The sequence below is a fragment of the Epinephelus fuscoguttatus genome, linkage group LG8 (assembly GCF_011397635.1).
Source record: "Epinephelus fuscoguttatus linkage group LG8, E.fuscoguttatus.final_Chr_v1".
Taxonomy (NCBI): Eukaryota; Metazoa; Chordata; class Actinopteri; order Perciformes; family Serranidae; genus Epinephelus; species Epinephelus fuscoguttatus.
In genome coordinates, this window is record NC_064759.1 from 5,289,980 (window position 1) to 5,307,697 (window position 17,718).

The 17,718-nt window shown below is 43.0% G+C and overlaps 1 protein-coding gene across 4 annotated transcripts in view; it reads right to left on the minus strand.

The window, feature by feature from the left end:
• Positions 1-2,999: 2,999 nt before the first annotated feature.
• The window catches only part of LOC125892623 (methyltransferase-like protein 27), a 47,321-nt gene continuing 32,602 nt past the window's right edge, over positions 3,000-17,718 (minus strand). The window contains exons 1-6 of one of the 4 annotated variants that reach the window (XM_049582661.1): positions 15,702-15,839; positions 8,209-8,340; positions 7,618-7,746; positions 4,343-4,478; positions 4,140-4,232; positions 3,000-3,373 (exon numbers count right to left, since the gene is read on the minus strand). In XM_049582661.1, the coding sequence (XP_049438618.1) occupies positions 3,132-3,373; positions 4,140-4,232; positions 4,343-4,478; positions 7,618-7,746; positions 8,209-8,340; positions 15,702-15,824 (855 nt within the window). In that variant the 5' untranslated portion in view covers positions 15,825-15,839 and the 3' untranslated portion in view covers positions 3,000-3,131. Of the gene's footprint in view, positions 3,374-4,139; positions 4,233-4,342; positions 4,479-7,617; positions 7,747-8,208; positions 8,341-12,807; positions 14,226-14,391; positions 15,622-15,701; positions 15,840-17,718 lie in introns of those variants that run through there. The other 3 variants (XM_049582662.1, XM_049582663.1, XM_049582664.1) reach the window with 3 other exon arrangements.

Consider the following 17,718-nt stretch of genomic DNA (forward strand, 5'->3'; position numbering starts at 1 on the left):
CACGCCCTCCGCAATATTCATTGCCTTATAGAAGCTCAGTTTTAGGAAGTTTTCCAACTTTTGCCAAGAGGGAACTTTAGATATTGCTCCCTAGATTATGTTCACCCAGTTTCATGCAGATCGCTCAAACTTCCTAGGAAGAGATCCATTTGAAGTGTTTTTCAAAAAATTCAAAATGGCAGAAAATCTATATAAGCGGAAGTTATGGGTTCTTGAGGCAAATGTGTTCCTCATGAGGAGAGGCATCTCTGTGCCCTCTACCACTGTGCCAAATTTCACATGGATTGACCAAGTCAGTGAGGAGAAAAACATGGAACACACACACACAGACAGAGTTTTTTCATTGTAAGATTGTGAAAACTGTTTAACTCACCAAGACTAAAATTTTAAGACCCTAAAAGATGAAATAACCACTGTACTTAAAGGTGCCTTACTGGACTGCGGATCAACAAAGTTTAACTCAGTTCCTACTCCATCTCCTCTGTTAAAAACTCATTCTCCATGTGAGCAATCAGTAAAAAGTTGCCCTTAATCATATCAAGAGTCTTCGAATGATGTCGCACAGTGAGTTCTGATAAGGTACATGATGAGATTCACATTTTATCACATAATACAGTGATCAGACTGAAGGACATTTTGTTAAATAAGAGAAGAAAGAAAAACAGAGGCACTAAAGCTGAAGTTTAAGATTTTCACCCGACAGCGATAAAATATGTCAAGGTCAAAGCCCAAAGTCTACGCTGCCACATAAGTTGAACTCTTCATGAAAATATTTTCTATAGTAAAATGAATGCATGCTTTAATCACTGCACAGCATTTCCACAGAGTTTGATTCCTGTCTTCACTATTATGAAGATGTATTTTATTAACATGAACAGTGCAGACAAAACATGGCTACAAATAGTGAAATGGCACCATCTAGTGGTCAACAGTGGTTGGTACAACTCATTACAACACAACTCTGAAGGGTTTCATCCAGTTTTACTTTTACACGTTTTAAGGTATTCTAGAGATTTATTTTCATTTATTTATTTAATTTTGATCAGTGTTTTTATTGCTTTTTTAGTGTCCAGATGCTATTACAGACAAATGATACAACAAATGTTTATCATTGTGCCATGTTCTTCATCCAAGTTCCCAACTGTAGGTGCAGTTATTTTCGTCCAGCTAAGAGCTGCTTAATGCACTTGTCTTGTTCACCCGTGTCAGCATCAGTGTCCTCAGTGTCAGCTGGGATAGGCTCCATTACCCCCACAGTATCTAACAGGATAAGTGGGTTGATGAGATATAATTAATGTGGATGCTTCTGCAGATATTCAAATCGTTATTCTTATTATTATTTCAGGCGTTTAGATCTGTTGGATCCAAAGGTAATAATTAACACTGCAGTAAAACTGAGTCACGCTCCTCTACACCCAGTGAATGAACACCAACATATCCCCCTGCTTAAGAGTATGCCTCAACACAAGCTGTAGTCTACATGAGAAAATAAACTCCAAAAATCTGACTCCATCACTCTTTGTTTTTAAATCTATTAAATTATTCCACTCCAGACAATGGCTGTGTAGAGTATGAGTAGGTGGGGATATATGTCATGATAATTACATGCAAATATTAAATCAATCTGACGCTTTGAAGGTACAACAATCGTGCTGCATGTAAGATTTTGGGAAATTTGCAACACTACAGCAGCAAAGGGACGGAGTGCAAACAGGAAGCATCAGTAGAAAAAAAATACAGTGCAATATATAAGTATGTAAAATAAGTACAATGTACAGAAACAAAGAGCAGTATAATAAACAAACACTGTAGAAACACAAAGCAGTATAGTAAGGAAGCATCAGAGAGAAGCAGAACATAAAGAGACAGACTGATTTCACATTAATGGCCGATGGAAGTAAAGATACTGCACAGTTTGACAAAACTGATATTGCACCTGAGTCATTGTCAGCAGTAAAGAATAAAAGCAAGACATAGTAAATAAACAGACAGGCTGAGTGGCAGAATTTACATTATTGCACGTATCATGTGCAGACATATAAACAGATACAGATAATGCACATGAGTGATGATTGTCCTGTGGTGTGCTCGTTAAGTCTCACAGCAGCAAGGAGGAGGGACCTGGTTACGGAGACTCAGGGGGCGGTAGTTAGAAAGTCTGCCTGTAATACGAAAGAGGCTGTCCAGATACAGATATATGCAGTACAGGCCAAAAGTTTGGACACACCTTCTCATTCAATGCGTTTTCTTTATTTTCATGACTATTTACATTGTAGATTCTCACTGAAGGCATCAAAACTATGAATGAACACATGTAACAGTTTAACAGTTGTCCAATAGGGCTGTCGGCTGTGTATTAACCTGACTTCTGCACAACACAGCTGATGGTCCCAACCCCATTGATAAAGCAAGAAATTGCACTAATTAACCCTGATAAGGCACACCTGTGAAGTGGAAACCATTTCAGGTGACTACCTCTTGAAGCTCATGGAGAGAATGCCAAGAGTGTGCAAAGCAGTAATCAGAGCAAAGGGTGGCTATTTTGAAGAAAGTAGAATATAAAACATGTTTTCAGTTATTTCACCTTTTATTGTTAAGTACATAACTCCACATGTGTTCATTCATAGTTTTGATGCCTTCAGTGAGAATCTACAATGTAAATAGTCATGAAAATAAAGAAAACGCATTGAATGAGAAGGTGTGTCCAAACTTTTGGCCTGTACTGTATGGTTGACCACGAATGGATAAGTCCCCTCAGTCTCTCTCTCTCTCACACACACACACACACACACACACACACACACACACACACACAATGGTATTTATTAACTTAGACTTGCTTTTTGAATGATGGGTGTGTAAGTAGGCAGCTCTAATATTAACCACAGCTACATTATAAAACAAACAACTTCAAACTGCTCTGCTGAAAACAAGCGGACAAAAACTCAAGTAATGCAGCTTTAACTTTCAACGACAAAAATTACACTAAATGTTCAATATTTGTTGAAAAATGTTTATTTCTGACTTACTTTACATTGGGTTGCTCTGCATTATGTATAACCCACATTTATTTTAACTCAGCTGTAAGATGCCCCTTTATTTTCTGTTTAATGTTGCCATAACTTCTGATTTTAATGGATGGATTTCTTGTAGAGATAAACTCTCCCGCTAATGTATCGCTCCTCCTGCTGCAGGTCCTTGACTCTCTCAGCATCCAGATGTGGGTTTTCCATGTATTTGTCCGTCTCTTTGACTCCTACTGGACTCCACAGTCCCTCGTCCTCCATCAGCTGCAGCTCTCTCTCCAGTTCCTTCCTGAATTCAATTGATGGTGTTGCTGTGTGGTCACCTCTCGAAATGCAGACAAAACCTCCTGTAGACAAACAACGTATTTAGCTATAGTTAATTTTATACTGGAGGAAGCATATTATCTGTAAAACCCTTCTAAATACTCACACATGAGATTAACACAACCATTTAAAAAACACAGATTCCAACTCTAACAGACTGTTAGAGCTCCAAGAGCATCAGAAGCTTTACTTTGTCTTATCTACAGTAAATCTGGTGCTTTATGTACCTCATCAGGTCACTTCACCATCTATTGACTGACTGAACACTGACAAGATGAGACGAGACAAGACAACACAAGACTTTGTCTCCTAGAAATTATATCTATATTCTACAAATTTACAACTTCTAGCTGTAATAATGTTTCTTTATCAACATAATGAATAAATGATGTTTCAGCAATGTCATGAAATGTTCTGTCTGAACATATTTGTAAAATGTTCACCAGTGATTTTTTTGTTATATCTGCAATATTCGCTCGTAGTATTTATAGTGTACTGGATGTTTTTTATTGCTCTGTTTGGACACTTAGTTTCTAAACCCACCCCTGAAGGACTGGTGGTCTTGGTCTAATATTGGAAAAGTCATCAGTGACCTGAGGAAGGACACTGGTTTGAATCTGCTTTTTCAGCCCTGAGTTCTGTCTGCAGGTCTTCCTCTCAGGCTCCATACAGCCCCAACAACCTCAGTGTCCCCCTCAACTCCTGTGGTCATCACAGTCTTGGTGGTTGTTGATTCAGAGGTCTGAAACCAGACTAAAATGCTACATCTGCTTATCTGGAGCTAGTTACCTGGTTTGGCAGCATCGCAGAACTCCCTGACAGCACTGACCGGTATGAAACCAGCATCCATACCACCGGTGACGATCACCACATCAAACGTATCTGAAACCAGGAAAAAGAAGGAGGAAGAAGAGCCAGGTTTAGTTTCCAGAAGTCATTGTTGTAACACTTAAAGATGAGCAGTGAGTGTATGCAGTGTGAGTGTAGTGTACCAGTCGGTGCAGGCAGTGGTTCTGGTCCCAGTAGGGCCAGTTTGAGGTCCTGATAGAGGCCAGTCTTTGCAGCTTGTTCCAGCATGCCTTTACTGCCGTCCACTCCCATAAAGTGCCTGAAGCCCAGTTCAGCCATCTATAAACACAAGAAGAAGAAGAATGCAGTCAACATTAACACTGAATCATAAAAACTGATCAGAACTTACAGGTGAATACATTGAGGATCACACTTTATTTCACTGGTCCATAATTCCCTTATGATTCCATACACACTGTCCTGGAAGGAATTCTGTAATTTAATATCAGTGCAGTGAAACTTAATGGTGGGCTGTATGACCACGAATTTTTTGAAGATTTTGGCAGTTTGACGGTATATCGGGTTTTTTTCTTCTCCTTTTTATGGCTTTATAGTTGCTTTTCTACTTTCAAGAGTCAGGCTGTGCTCACAAACTGTTCATGTGTTTTCCTACTAAAAGTTGTGCACCCAAATTCATACAAAGCCCACGTAATTTAAAAAGCTGCGATCACGTGACCGATGCACTGAGTGGAGTAAACAAGGAAGCAGTCCCGGGCAGCCTAGTAAGAAGGCAGGTTGGTTCAATTTTGAGGTCAAAATTTGATTGGATTTTTTATTTGAACATATTTTCAGTAGTGTTGGGATTCACAGGACCACAGATGATTTATCATTTGGTAAAATCATCACTGGATAATTTAAAGGCTTTTTCCTCTGCATGCTCTTTGTCTTCAAACAAAGAGCTATGCGACACCCATCTCCACAGGAGATCTCACCTCACACCTCAGTGAGACTCAAGTCCCAAAACTTGATTGGACCTTTACAGTGACATGTGACTCTGATGTCACAGGCATCTGTAGATCTGTGCTCCCTTCCACAGATCTCTTCCTCTTCTTGCCCTGGAGCTTCAACAGCTCCCACCTCTCTCCGGTTGGGCCTGGAACAGCCAAGAAGCCTAGACCCTGGTTCCATAGCCACAAACCACTAAAGGGAGGGCAACTGATCACAGACTCTCTTGCAAACACAAGGTTTTGCAACTAACTTTCCAGCAACAAGGAACTAAGTGAGTTAGCACCCAGTGTCTAACTCTGCAAGGACCCCAAGTGACTGGCTTCCCCGGATCAGAACCTTTGGAACAAAGGACCCAAAAAGACTACACCTGGAACCATCTTCCCAGCCTTCTTCTGCCGGCTAACAAAGCAGCACACCACCAAGTGACTCTTTCTTCCATCCACTCAAGGATCGGTAATGTAACAACTGGGCATAGCTTATCACAGCTTTACAGGCTAAACAAGACTGTTTAACTTGTTGTATATGATTTGATGCTGTTCATTGAGTTATTGTTGTGATAGTTTGCAGTGAGGTCATTGATTAGTTGGCTTCCCCAAAGCTAAGTGTTTAGTTTGCTAACAGATTCTTGCACCCGACTAAACAACTTGGACTTTTGGACGGCGGCTGCCTGAAGTTGTCCGAATTGCATCTCTGTCATTCTCACCCACAACGCAGGCCACCAGTGACAGTCCAGTAATAAGCTGTGAAAATGACATGCATGCACATCCCCCTTATTCCGCGGTCTCACGCCATCTACTGAGCCTTTGAGGAAGTGCAGACCAGATTTTACTGCGCGTGTGCAATCCTCCCATGTTTGACCCCGTGTCTCAGCCTTCTCTTGAATAGCCTTGCAAATACCTCCCCCTGAAGCCAGCCTTGATTTGGCCATTTTGGTAGTTCTCTGTTGTCAGCCATTTTGTTTTGTAGGCCAAACGGCTCTTTGATCACCACACCCGCCTTCGTCTTTCTCTTCTCTCTCTCTCTCTCTCTCTCTCTCTCTCTCACACACACACACACACACACACACGCACACATACACACCAAGCTTGTATATAGTAAGTTAGAATTTGTGTGTTTTGGTTTGCTTTGCTAGTTTGTGAATAAATATAATTCTTTGGAATCATGCCTGCTGTCTGTTTAATGTTGCACAAGAGTGAATGAATAGTCAACCTCTGCTGCGTCAAGAACTCCGAAATCCTTCAGGCGTTACTGTTAGTTTAATAGTTTAGCCTATTTTATGAGACTGATATCTTTAACTGGCTATCATTTTTCCCTTTACGGGAATAGTGCCCCACGAGGTGGTTTAATGTTAATTAAGTCACATTATTTAACATAATTAATAATTTTTAATAATAATTATTAATTATTTCCGATAGCCAATTAAACTCCAACATATTTGGTGCCTCCGTGTGAAGCCTAGTGTGTTGACCCCAACATTTATGGTGCCGCTGAGTGAGGTAAATATATGTTGACCCAAACAGTACTGACAGCTGCGCTCTCTTTTCTGATCTTGGATGTACTGTAGTGACGGAGCCTCTCCAAGCTGTCAACAGACTGTTCTACTAACTGGCTAGCTGGTGAGCTGTTCCCAGCCTGCCGTTCAGCGGTGTAATTTTGTAAATGTACAATTCTCCCAGCGGGCCACCCTCGCTGTTCGATGGTGATATTTGGTTGAATTTAGGGTGATGTTGGGTGACTAATTTCACAGACATAGATTACTGATGACAGATGACATTTTTTTGGTTTTAAGTTGTGTTGCTCAGTATCCAAAATCTTCGTCTTCCAAACGTCTCATGCCAACATCCTTTTGACGTAGAGTAACAACATTTAGTCGTAAGGTGTGGAGAACAAACCCAACATCTGTGAAACTTTCATAATGTTAACATCCACACAACCTGAGATTCTAACGTCATTGGACATGTAAAATATTGTCAACCCGACTTTCATTCCAACCAAAATTTAACATCTGTCCATCATAAAAGTCCAGTGTCTTTCTGATATCATACTGACGTCTGGTGCCTGATTGGCTTAGTGTTACAAATTGTGTAGAAAGTGAGATAGTTGTGGGTTATTTTTTGTTGTGTTATAAAGTCAACTGTTCGTAAGAAGGGTTCGTTCTTAATATGGGTCTCCTCTCAATGCACTTATCGCAGGTTGCCCTGACCATATTGCTCTTCACAGTGAAGATTATAATATATTTTGCTACCTGCTGAAGAGTTGCAGCAGCTGATTCATCTGTGCACCAGTATGGCGGTGTATGACAAATTCATATTGTACAGGAAATCACAGCCGCTTTAAGCAGATCAATCAGTGTGATTTTCTGCTGTTGTATCACCTGAAACTCAGACTTTCCTGTCTGCTTGGTTTTATTGATTACCACTGTTGGACTTTCAAAATGATCAGATCTTTGATTCTAAAGCCACAGTCTCACCAGTTTAGCGACCCATCCGGTCCCACAGGCGACGTCCAGAACCCGAGCTTCTTCAGGACTCCCAGAGAAGTTTTCAGACAGGAAGTCTACTGCCAGGTGTGGTGATCTGTAGCTCATCAGGCTGTGATCCTGTTTTAAAAAATAAGTGAAATTCTCCAGCTGGAAGTGGTTGTTGCTGCAGGGTTGAATATTTTCAGGACTTTTACTTGCAACAGAGTATATTTACTCTGTGATACTTTAAGTGAAGAGAAATATAGAAATATCTGAATAGCCCCCCCTCTGGTTAATAATATCTTCTCTTGTTTAATATTTTAATGGATGATTTATCATCTGAACAACAAATGAGCCTCTTGCCTAGCAATTATTTACAGTGATGTTTAGTGCTGTACATTGTCCTTGTAAAAACAAACAAACAAACAAGCTCAGTTTTTTAGCTCTGTTTTTGGTCTCCACCAGCAAAACTAGGAGTTCAAAGAGGCCAAAAAGCTCCATAGAGCTGCAGTGGTGAATAAACAAATATTGATTTCACAGCTCTATTATTCTGCTAAGTCCTCATCAGACCTGAGCAGAGAGTGGCTCATCGAAACTGACCTTTTCATAGTTTTCTACCCAGTTGTCGTAGAACTCAACTCGATCTTTTGGATCAGAACTTTTACATGATTGAAAAGCAACCCTGGCATCAGTCTGAGTTCTGCAAGGGACCGACATGATGAGGTGATGAACCTGCCACAAAGAGACAGACCACGGACATGATTACATGAGATTTTATAGTCAGACAAAAAACACTGTGACAGCAGTCAATGTTAAGTCACTTAACAGGAGCTCTCTGACACACTAAAGATGTTGTTTCTCACATGGTTTTACCTTTCTGTTCCCTCAGCGTGATAATGATGAAATGATTTTATCTAGCAGCAGTTATCCAATCAAGAGTTCAAAATATTCTCTCAGCAGAAAACACTTTTAGGCTCTACAGCTTTGCAGTTATGAAAATGGGAAAGTTGAATTCAGTCAACTGGAGTACCAAGCCCCGCCCACCGGCTGGGTCACAAAAGGTCTCATTTCACAGCGCCCTCACAGCACTGAGACTGCACTCATAGAGGTAATAAATGACAATCGCCTGACCGCTGACTCAGGCAAAGTCTCTGTTTTAGTGCTGTTGGATTTAAGTGCTACTTTTGACACAGTGGAGCAAACCATTTGTTATAAAGACTAGAAAAGTGGGTCAGACTCACTGGAACTGTCCTTAAATGATTCAAGTCATATCTTCATGAGAGGAAGTACTTTGTCTCGATTCATAATTATAGTCAGAGCAGATGGCTGTGACATGTGGCGTCCCTCAGGGCTCCATTTTGGGAACCCCCTTGTTTTATCTCTATATGCTTCTGTTAGGCCAAATCATACAAAATACTAAATTAGCCGACCATAATTATGCAGATAACACACAAATATACATATCCCTTTCACCAGGTGATTATAGACCTGTAGAATAAACCTGTGTCACTGTATTGAGTAAATCAATGATTGGATGTATCAAAATTTTCTCCAACTCAACCGAGATAAGATCGATGTAATTGTCTTTGGGCACAGAAAGAAAGACCGAGTGTCAGCTCTCACCTTGAATCCCCCTCTTTTATAACTAAGAGTCAAGCAAGAAACTTTGGTGGTCAGGCACGCATACTTCTAGTCACCTCTCTGTCAGCCTCGCTAAATGTTTGCTACATTTGGGCTCTTATGTCTATTTTACACGCATTGATGGTGCTTTTTGTTGTTGGTTTGGACAGTGGTGGCGTGTGGCTGTGAGTCACTCATCAGAATGAGGAAATAACCTCACTTTTACCACTGCCTGCTCCTCCCTGTAATGTATGCAAACATATATTTGCACTTCACTTCAAGCATTTTAAATAATCTTTTTATCTTTGCACCTCTTGTCTGCATGTTTTCCATTTTTAATGTTTTTTTAAAAACTGTAAATCACTAGATAATTAATTTACCTTTCATATATTCTCTCTTTAATCTTTTATTGCAAATCTGTATCCTTATTATGTTCTATAGTTTATTGCTCTGAAAAGGCTCTGCAGGGGACTGTCAACCACCGGTTTTAGGAGCGTGACATGGAATACGGGGTGAACCTTGAGTGCTGCGGGGAGCTTTAGTCGGACGGCACTGGGCTTGATGATGCGATCCACAGGGTAGGGTAGAGCCATTTTCTGGGAATCCGTCTGGAGAGGGAGGTCCCGTGATGACAAACAGACCTGCTGACCGACCTTGTATTCAGGAGCAGGTGTGCGATGACGGTCCGCAATCCGCCAGTTCCGGACCGTAGTCCTCTCTAGAGTGGCTCTGGCTTCCTGCCAGACCCGGCGGGCTCAACGGAACTGGGCCTGGACCGAAGGGACTGCCACCTCGAGTTCCTGGCTGGGGAATAGGGGAGGTTGAAAACCGTGGGTCACCATGAAAGGTGGCATCCCTGTCGCAGAGCTGACCATGGAGTTGTGGGAATATTCCACCCACGGTAGGTGAGAGCACCAGGAGGCTGGGAGATGGGAAGCCACGCACCACAATGCGGACTACAGGTCCTGGTTGGCTCGCGCTGTCTGACTGTTGGACTGTGGGTGGTACCCTGACGAGTGCTGGTCGTGGTGCCCAAAGTGCGACAGAAGGCCTTCCATACCTGGGAGGTGAACTGGGGGCCTCTGTCAGACACGATGTCCTGGGGGATGCCATGGAGGCAGAAAACATGTTGCACGAGCAGGTTGGCTGTTTCCAAGGCTGACAGGAGCTTGGGGAGAGGGACAAAATGAACCGTCTTGGAAAAATGGTCCACTGTGATGAGTATCATGGTGTTTCCCTCTGAAGGTGGAAGTCCGGTGATGAAGTCGACTGCTACGTGGGACCAGGGACGATGAGGAACAGGTGAAGGCAACAGGAGACCAGCAGGAGCGCGATGAGAGGACTTGTTACGGGTGCAGACCGAACATGCCGAGATGAACTCCCTGGTGTCGGCAGTCATTGAAGGCCACCAAAATTGTTAGCGAATGAGAGAGAGTGTTCGATGGACCCTGGGATGAGTAAACATCTTCTTTAGCTTGTCAAAAGCACTCTGTGTCGCAACAGACCATTCAATAGGTTTTTTTACAGAGGTTAACTGGGTGAGAGGGGCAGCGATGTGGCTGTAGTTCCTAATGAACCTCCTGTAAAAATTTGCAAAGCCCAAAAATCTCTGTCATTGCTTACGTGTAGAAGGAACCAGCCATTCCTCCACTGCTTTAACCTTAGCTGGGTCAGGTCTGAGCTGCCCCTTCACCACCACGTAGCCTAGGAAGTTCACTGAGGAGATGTGAAATTCACATTTTTCAGCTTTAACAAACAGTTTGTTATCCAGCAGTCTTTTGAGGACCTCCCGGACATGGCCAACATGTTCCTCAGGAGTCCGTAAGAAAATCAAAATATCATCAAGGTACACAAAAACCGTTTTGTTTAACAGATCTCTCAACACATCATTTACCAGAGCCTGAAATACTGCAGGTGCATTAGTTAAACCAAAAGGCATGACTAAATACTCAAAATGTCCCAGATGTGTGTTGAACGCAGTTTTCCACTCGTCCCCCTCTCTGATTCTGACCAGATGGTAGGCATTTCTCAAGTCCAGTTTTGAGAAGATGGTTGCTTCATGGAGAGGACCAAAAGCTGAGTCTATGAGGGGGAGCGGATCTTTGTTTTTCACAGTGATTTCATTCAAACCTGTGTAGTCGATGCAGGGCCGTAGAGTCTTTTTCTCCATGAAGAAGAAACCGGCTCCCACCGGAGATGAAGAGGAGCGGATGAGACCTGCGGCTAAAGAGTCGTTAATATATTTTTCCATGGATTCTTTTTCAGGTTTTGAGATGTTGTAAAGTCTTTTTTGTGGGGAGAGGTGCACCTGGGGGCAAGTCTATGCCACAATCGTAAGGTCGGTGAGAAGGGAGTGACAGGGCTCGGTCCTTACTGAAAACTTCCTGTAAGTCATGATATTCACTGGGGAAGGTCAAGTCAACGTTCTCAGGTGCACTTACACCACTGGGGTTTCTCTCCGGAATGGCGGAGTCTAGGCAGTGAACATGGCAGAAGCTACTCCAACTACGAATGGTGGCTGTGGCCCAGTCTATGTGTGGGTTGTGTCTTTTTAGCCAAGGTAACCCGAGCACAATGGAAGTCAGAGGAGAAGAAATTACATATAGCTCAGTAAATTCATGGTGGTTACCAGAAAAAGTCAGCTTCATGAGTGATGACCACCAGTAACTTGCCATCAATGGCCCGGACCTCCCTCGGTGAATCTAGCTTTATCAGTGGAAGGCTATTGCATGTAACAAAGTCTGTGTCAATTAAGTTGTCGTCCGCCCCTGAATCCACCAAAATCTGCACTGGAGTAGTCTGTTGAGCACGGTGCAACATACCCCTTAACTTGTAGACGGCTTGAGGAGGTTGTGGAAGTGGGGGGTTGGCTCATCAGCGCCCCCTCGCCTACTGATGAGCCCGGTCTTTTGGCAACTCTGAACACTGAGCCAAGAAATGGCCCTCCCGACCACAGTAGATGCAGAGCTGGTTGCGCAGGCGCCGTTGTCTTTCGGCCGGAGTCAGCCGTGCTCGTTCCAACTGTATTGGCTCTTCTTAAGACCCTAGGGCTGAAACGCCGGGGCGAGAAGCGCTGCAGGTCGGCAGGGGTGGTGAGTAAGAGGAACTAGCGGATGCGTGGCTGAATGGAGTGGGGGTGAAAGCACAGGGACTCTGCCTATCTGCTCTCTCCCTGTCTCTTTCCCTCATTCTGTTATCCATACGAATAGCTAAATCAATGAGCTTGTTTAATGACGCAGTTTCATCTCGTACCGCCAACTCGTCTTTTACATCCCCCGATCACCCCTTACAAAAGGGGAATGTACAGGGCTGTCAACACTCAGACTCAAGCGATATGTGAGTTCAATCGCAAGCTGGATGCGACTCCTGAACTCCTTCGCAAGATGGATGCCAACTTGGAGAAGTTGTCAGCTCAGCTCGGCTTAAACTGGCCACCAATTCGGACATATTGGAAGCAAGCCACCGGGAGACTCAGAGAGACTCAAAGGCAGATGAAAAAATTGCAGTGTCGGCCTGACCCAAAACAATTGTTATTTTCATTGGCTCCCCGAGATAACCAGCTCTCCCAAGGCCGTTTACCTCTCCACTCTCTTGGATGTTATGCAGACACCTGCACCACCCCCTCCTCCTGTGAACTTTGTTTCTGGATCAGAACTCTCCGAGGTCATCTCCACGGCAACGGCTGTGTCTTCGTCATCAGTTATCAGATGGCAGAGACAATGGGTTGGGACAGAGTGGAGATGAAGTACATGGACTTACACATACACACACATGAAGACACATATAACACGCACACCCCCTCCAACTCAGCGCCTTGTTGGCTCCCTCCCTTCGTCGCAATGTAGCATGGGAGGGTGATGCGATGCGCCCAAATGTGGCTGCGTGCGCGCCCCCCAGTGTCTGTGCTGTGACTACACTGTGCTATTCCCACACTGTGCCCCCCTACAGGAGCCTAGTTTGGGAGTTGCTTTTTTTTCCCTCTTCCTCCCTCTTGTTCTCCTTTTTTCATCTAAGTAAACGGGGTGCTGCTCGTGTGGCGACCCACAGTTCTCCCGCTCCTGTCCTCCCCTGTTCTGTTATGTGGGTGTGGGAGGGGCGGGTTTTAAATATTTGCAGTTTTTTTTTGTATATTTTTAGTTTGTAAAGCACTTTGGGGTTGCATTTTTGATGTATGAAAGGCGCTATATAAATAAAGTTTGATTGATTGATACAAAAAATAGCTTGTAAAGCTGAGTTGTTCCAACCGCTTTCTACCGCAAGAATGCGGAAAGAAACCGCCAGACTGGCTGCCCTGTCGTAAATCTAATAATTTATCCGTAGCTTCTCTCCCTTTGACATGATCAAAAACTTTCTTCATTTCATCAGAAAAACAGGCATAATCTGAACAAATATTACGGTCCGCGACAGAATTGTCCGCGACTGTTCATTAACTGGTGCATGTGTTCCAAAATCTGCTTCAACATGGCGTCGTGGTTGCCAACCATGATTAGCGAGTGCCTGTCTCAAACGCTCTGTCTCTGCTGGGTCCCTTTAGGCCAGATAATTCTGTTAAGGACTGGCGAGAACCCCAAAGGAACCCAAGTAGCAGGAGACAGGCGGAGTAAAATTTACAATAATTTATTACAAAAGCAGCAGCAAAAACACAAAAACGGCTGCACGGAGAGTGAGCTGCCTGGTGGTGGCAGGAGGCGAGAGCTCTGGAGAACAAAAGGCGGCGAGGCACCAAACGAACGAGACAGAATTATCTGGCACCGAAGTGAAGTCAGAGCCAGCTTTATAGTGAGGTAGATGAGGTAAATGGAAACCAGGTGTGCCTCGCAGCCCGTGGTGGAAAAGTAGGTCAGCCCCGCCTCTGCCCCACGCCAGCCCTGCAGCTCATGGAAGGACAGGAGAACAGAAAGAAAACACAAGAGCAGCCACAAAACATGCATCAAAAACTCAACCCATAACAGCTGCCTTGCCTTCAACTGTAATAATGAAACAACTGTGTGACTACTTGAGACAAAAATTAAACCAGCTGCTTCCGTCTGTTGGCAGAGAAATGTCTTGTATCTGGGAGTGCCACTTGCAGCTTTATTAGTAGTTTTAATTCCTATAAGTAAAAACATGAGTACATGAATCAAACCTGAATATTAAAACAGCATTAAAACAGCTTCTACTCACCTGCAGATGAATCCAAGTGAAAAAACAATGTGAAGTTTCAGACAGAGATTCAACAGTTAGATCTGGAGGAGGAGAACTGAACTGCTGACTTATGATTGGCTGAAGCGGTGCACACAGGAACATGTATGGTCTTCTTCTCTCTCTTACTCTTGTAACCCTCAGGGTTGGCCCCCTGTAATGACCTGACTTGGTTTTCTGGTTTGTTTAGTTTCGGATAACCAATAAATGCTTCAGACATACTTTTTATATTTTTTATATTACTATTATTATTGTTATTTGCATTCAGATTTTATATTTCATTGTTTTAGTATTTCCTTTTTATACACATGCTCCTAATTACTCTATATTTTTTATATATTTTATATTCTTTGTTATGCACCAATGCGCCAAGCCAAATTCCTTGTATGTGAAAACCTACTTGGCAATAACTATGTTATTACTGCAGGTTAACAGTTCACCATCAGTGTGAATTAGGACATCAGTTTCCACTGAGAGATCAGTAATAGTTGTTCTGCGATCAGTCCAATTATTTATCATCTCTGTCTCAGTAGGAGGAATATTTATTTAACATCATCCCTCACTTCTCTCTCCACTGACTGAATCAGGAATGGTTCCAAACCTTTGTTTGTAAATGTCTCCATTTGATCAGGAATATCCTGTCAGACAGGTGAGATCTGGTGTCACAGAAAGATAAGATAATTGCTGCTTTTCCCAGATCGCTCTTAACTCTAAGAGCTTCTTAAGTGTCATTTCCACGCCTGTGTTTTTCCGCTCCCTCCTTTGTGTGTCTCACTCTCTCCTAGGGGCGGGTCCCTGGCGCAGGCAGCGGCTGCAGGACGCACACCTGGAACTCATCACCTCATCTCCACTCAGCTCTAATACTCCGGCTCTCCGGTCATTCTCCGCCAGGTCGTTACAGTTCAACAAGCTGTAACTTACGTCAGGCCGACTTCCAGTTTGTGTAGATTTCAGTGTGTATTCGTCGTGCTTCCTTTGTGTTTCTCGTGTCATCCAGCTCCTGCTCAGCCGCTGCCTCCCCGGACCCGCTCTGGGTCTGTGTCCTGGTCCTGTACACCCCCCTGGTTATGTGTGTGACTACTTTAGACAAAAAATAAACCAGCTCAAGTTTTGCTCAAGCTCGCTGCTGCTTGCAACGGTGATTTTGCAATTGAGCTGCTTCCGTCTGTAGGCAGAGAAATGTCTTGTATCTGGGAGTGCCACTTGCAGCTTTATTAGTAGTTTTAAGTATAAACATGAGTACATGAATCAAACCTGAATATTAAAACAGCATTAAAACAGCTTCTACTCACCTGCAGATGAATCCAAGTGAAAAACCAATGTGTAGTTTCAGACAGAGATTCAACAGTTAGATCTGGAGGAGGAGAACTGAGCTGCTGACTTTTGATTGGCTGAAGGTGCGCACACAGGAACATGTATGGTCTTCTTCTCTCTCTTACTCTTATAACCCTCAGGGTTGGCCCCATCATGTCCTGACTTGGTTGTTTGGCTTATTTGGTTTTGGGTGATAAATAAATGCTTCAGATTTTTGCTCCTCTGTGTGCAAGACGACTTTATTACTGCAGATTAACATTTCACCATAAGTGCAATTTAGGACATCAGGTTCCACTGAGAGATCAGTAATAGTTGTTCTGTGATCAGTCTAAACATTTATCATCTCTGACTCAGTAGGAGGAATATTTATTTAACATCATCCTTTGTTTTTCTCTCCTTTCCCATGACTGGATCAGGAACTGTTTCAAACCTGTTTTTGTTAATCTTTCCATTTGATCAGGAACATCCTGTCTGACAGGTGAGCGCTGAGTCACAGTGCCAAATTTGAGTTTAGGGAGAGTAATGATACACACATCACGCAGGGCAAGGCATAGCACATAGCATCTGGCACACTGGGCAGGTGGGCCAAGGAGCCTTTTGGGCTGACACAACTGTCTCCTTCTACCTCTGTTTTTGGTCCAACCAAACAAAAATACAGGTAGTCCAGCCTATTGGTATGTTTTCTTAATTGACACTGGGCTGGCCCAATCACATTTTGTGCTGTCTGCTTTGAGTGTTCTTGTACTGTAAATTCTGTTACAGTGAAGGTAAGTCTCTTTCTTCTTCCTCCTTTCTCTTGGAGTTCACTGACCAAATGTTCTTAAACAGCCGGTGGCATGGTGGTCAAACACATCGTAGAAATCACAGATCATCTGGTACCTGTCTCAGTAATCTTAAATCTGCCCATGTTCAGCCACAACACGGTCTCCTTTCCTGTCACAGAATCCCTGCAGCTGAAATGAGCTCCTCTTAATGTCAGAACATTGACCAACAAATCCCTCTTGGTTCATGATCTGGTAACTGAAAAGAATTTACATTTTTATGTATTTAGTTGAAACCATGGGTAAACAGTGAAAACTGGTGTGGCAACACTGACAGAAACTTTTCGTAGGAAAGGAGGAGGGCCTGCAGCCTTTTTTTCGACACAGTTTTTGCAAAATGACCCAGGTGAATTGAATCATTTGAGTATCTTCCACTTGAGCTCGAAGCGGTGTCATCAGTGCTCATCATGACATTATATCAGCCCCCAAAACGTTCATCACAATTTCCAGAGGAATTCTCAGAGCTGATCTCATTTAGTATCACTCGAACTGAAAGATTAATCTCGATTAGAGACCTTTTGACGATCCATGGCACCAGTCATTTCCATATATCAGCCTAAAATATGAGTGAGAGGTGCCAGCATGTAATTAAATACCTCTTCTTTTTTTCATTTTTAATGATATCCCTTACTTCATTTAGGCTAGTTGTGGTGGGTCAAATTGTGTCTTACATTGGTATTGTTTTTCTGAGAAATCTGAAGGACTTCCCGAAATGTTATCAATTGTATGAGAGAGAGTAGTGATACCGGCATAGCCCACGTCTTAAATCAGAAAATGCTGAATTCAGTCAAAGGCCTATTTGGGAATTTCTAAACAGAACATACTTTTTGCATGACCTGCATCAAAATCAGAATATTGTCATATTCTGAATAATAGTGGAATATTAGTGTGCATGTAAACGTAGCCAATGATGATGTTGTTCCTCTTTGAATGTTTCTCCAGATACTCTGATTTTCCAGAAATGTTACAGCTGGGTGAAGCAGCAAAGGCAGGTAGGACCCAAGTGCAGACTCATAGGCTGGCAGATTCAGAAGAAATACTGTAACTGAGGAAAAACAGGCATACAGGCAGATGAGATGACAACCAGGCAGGCAGGAAAAATCAGCAGGAAAACCCCAAAACACAGGGAAAGCACAACAAGCTGGTGACAATGGCAGGTTTATACACTGACCAG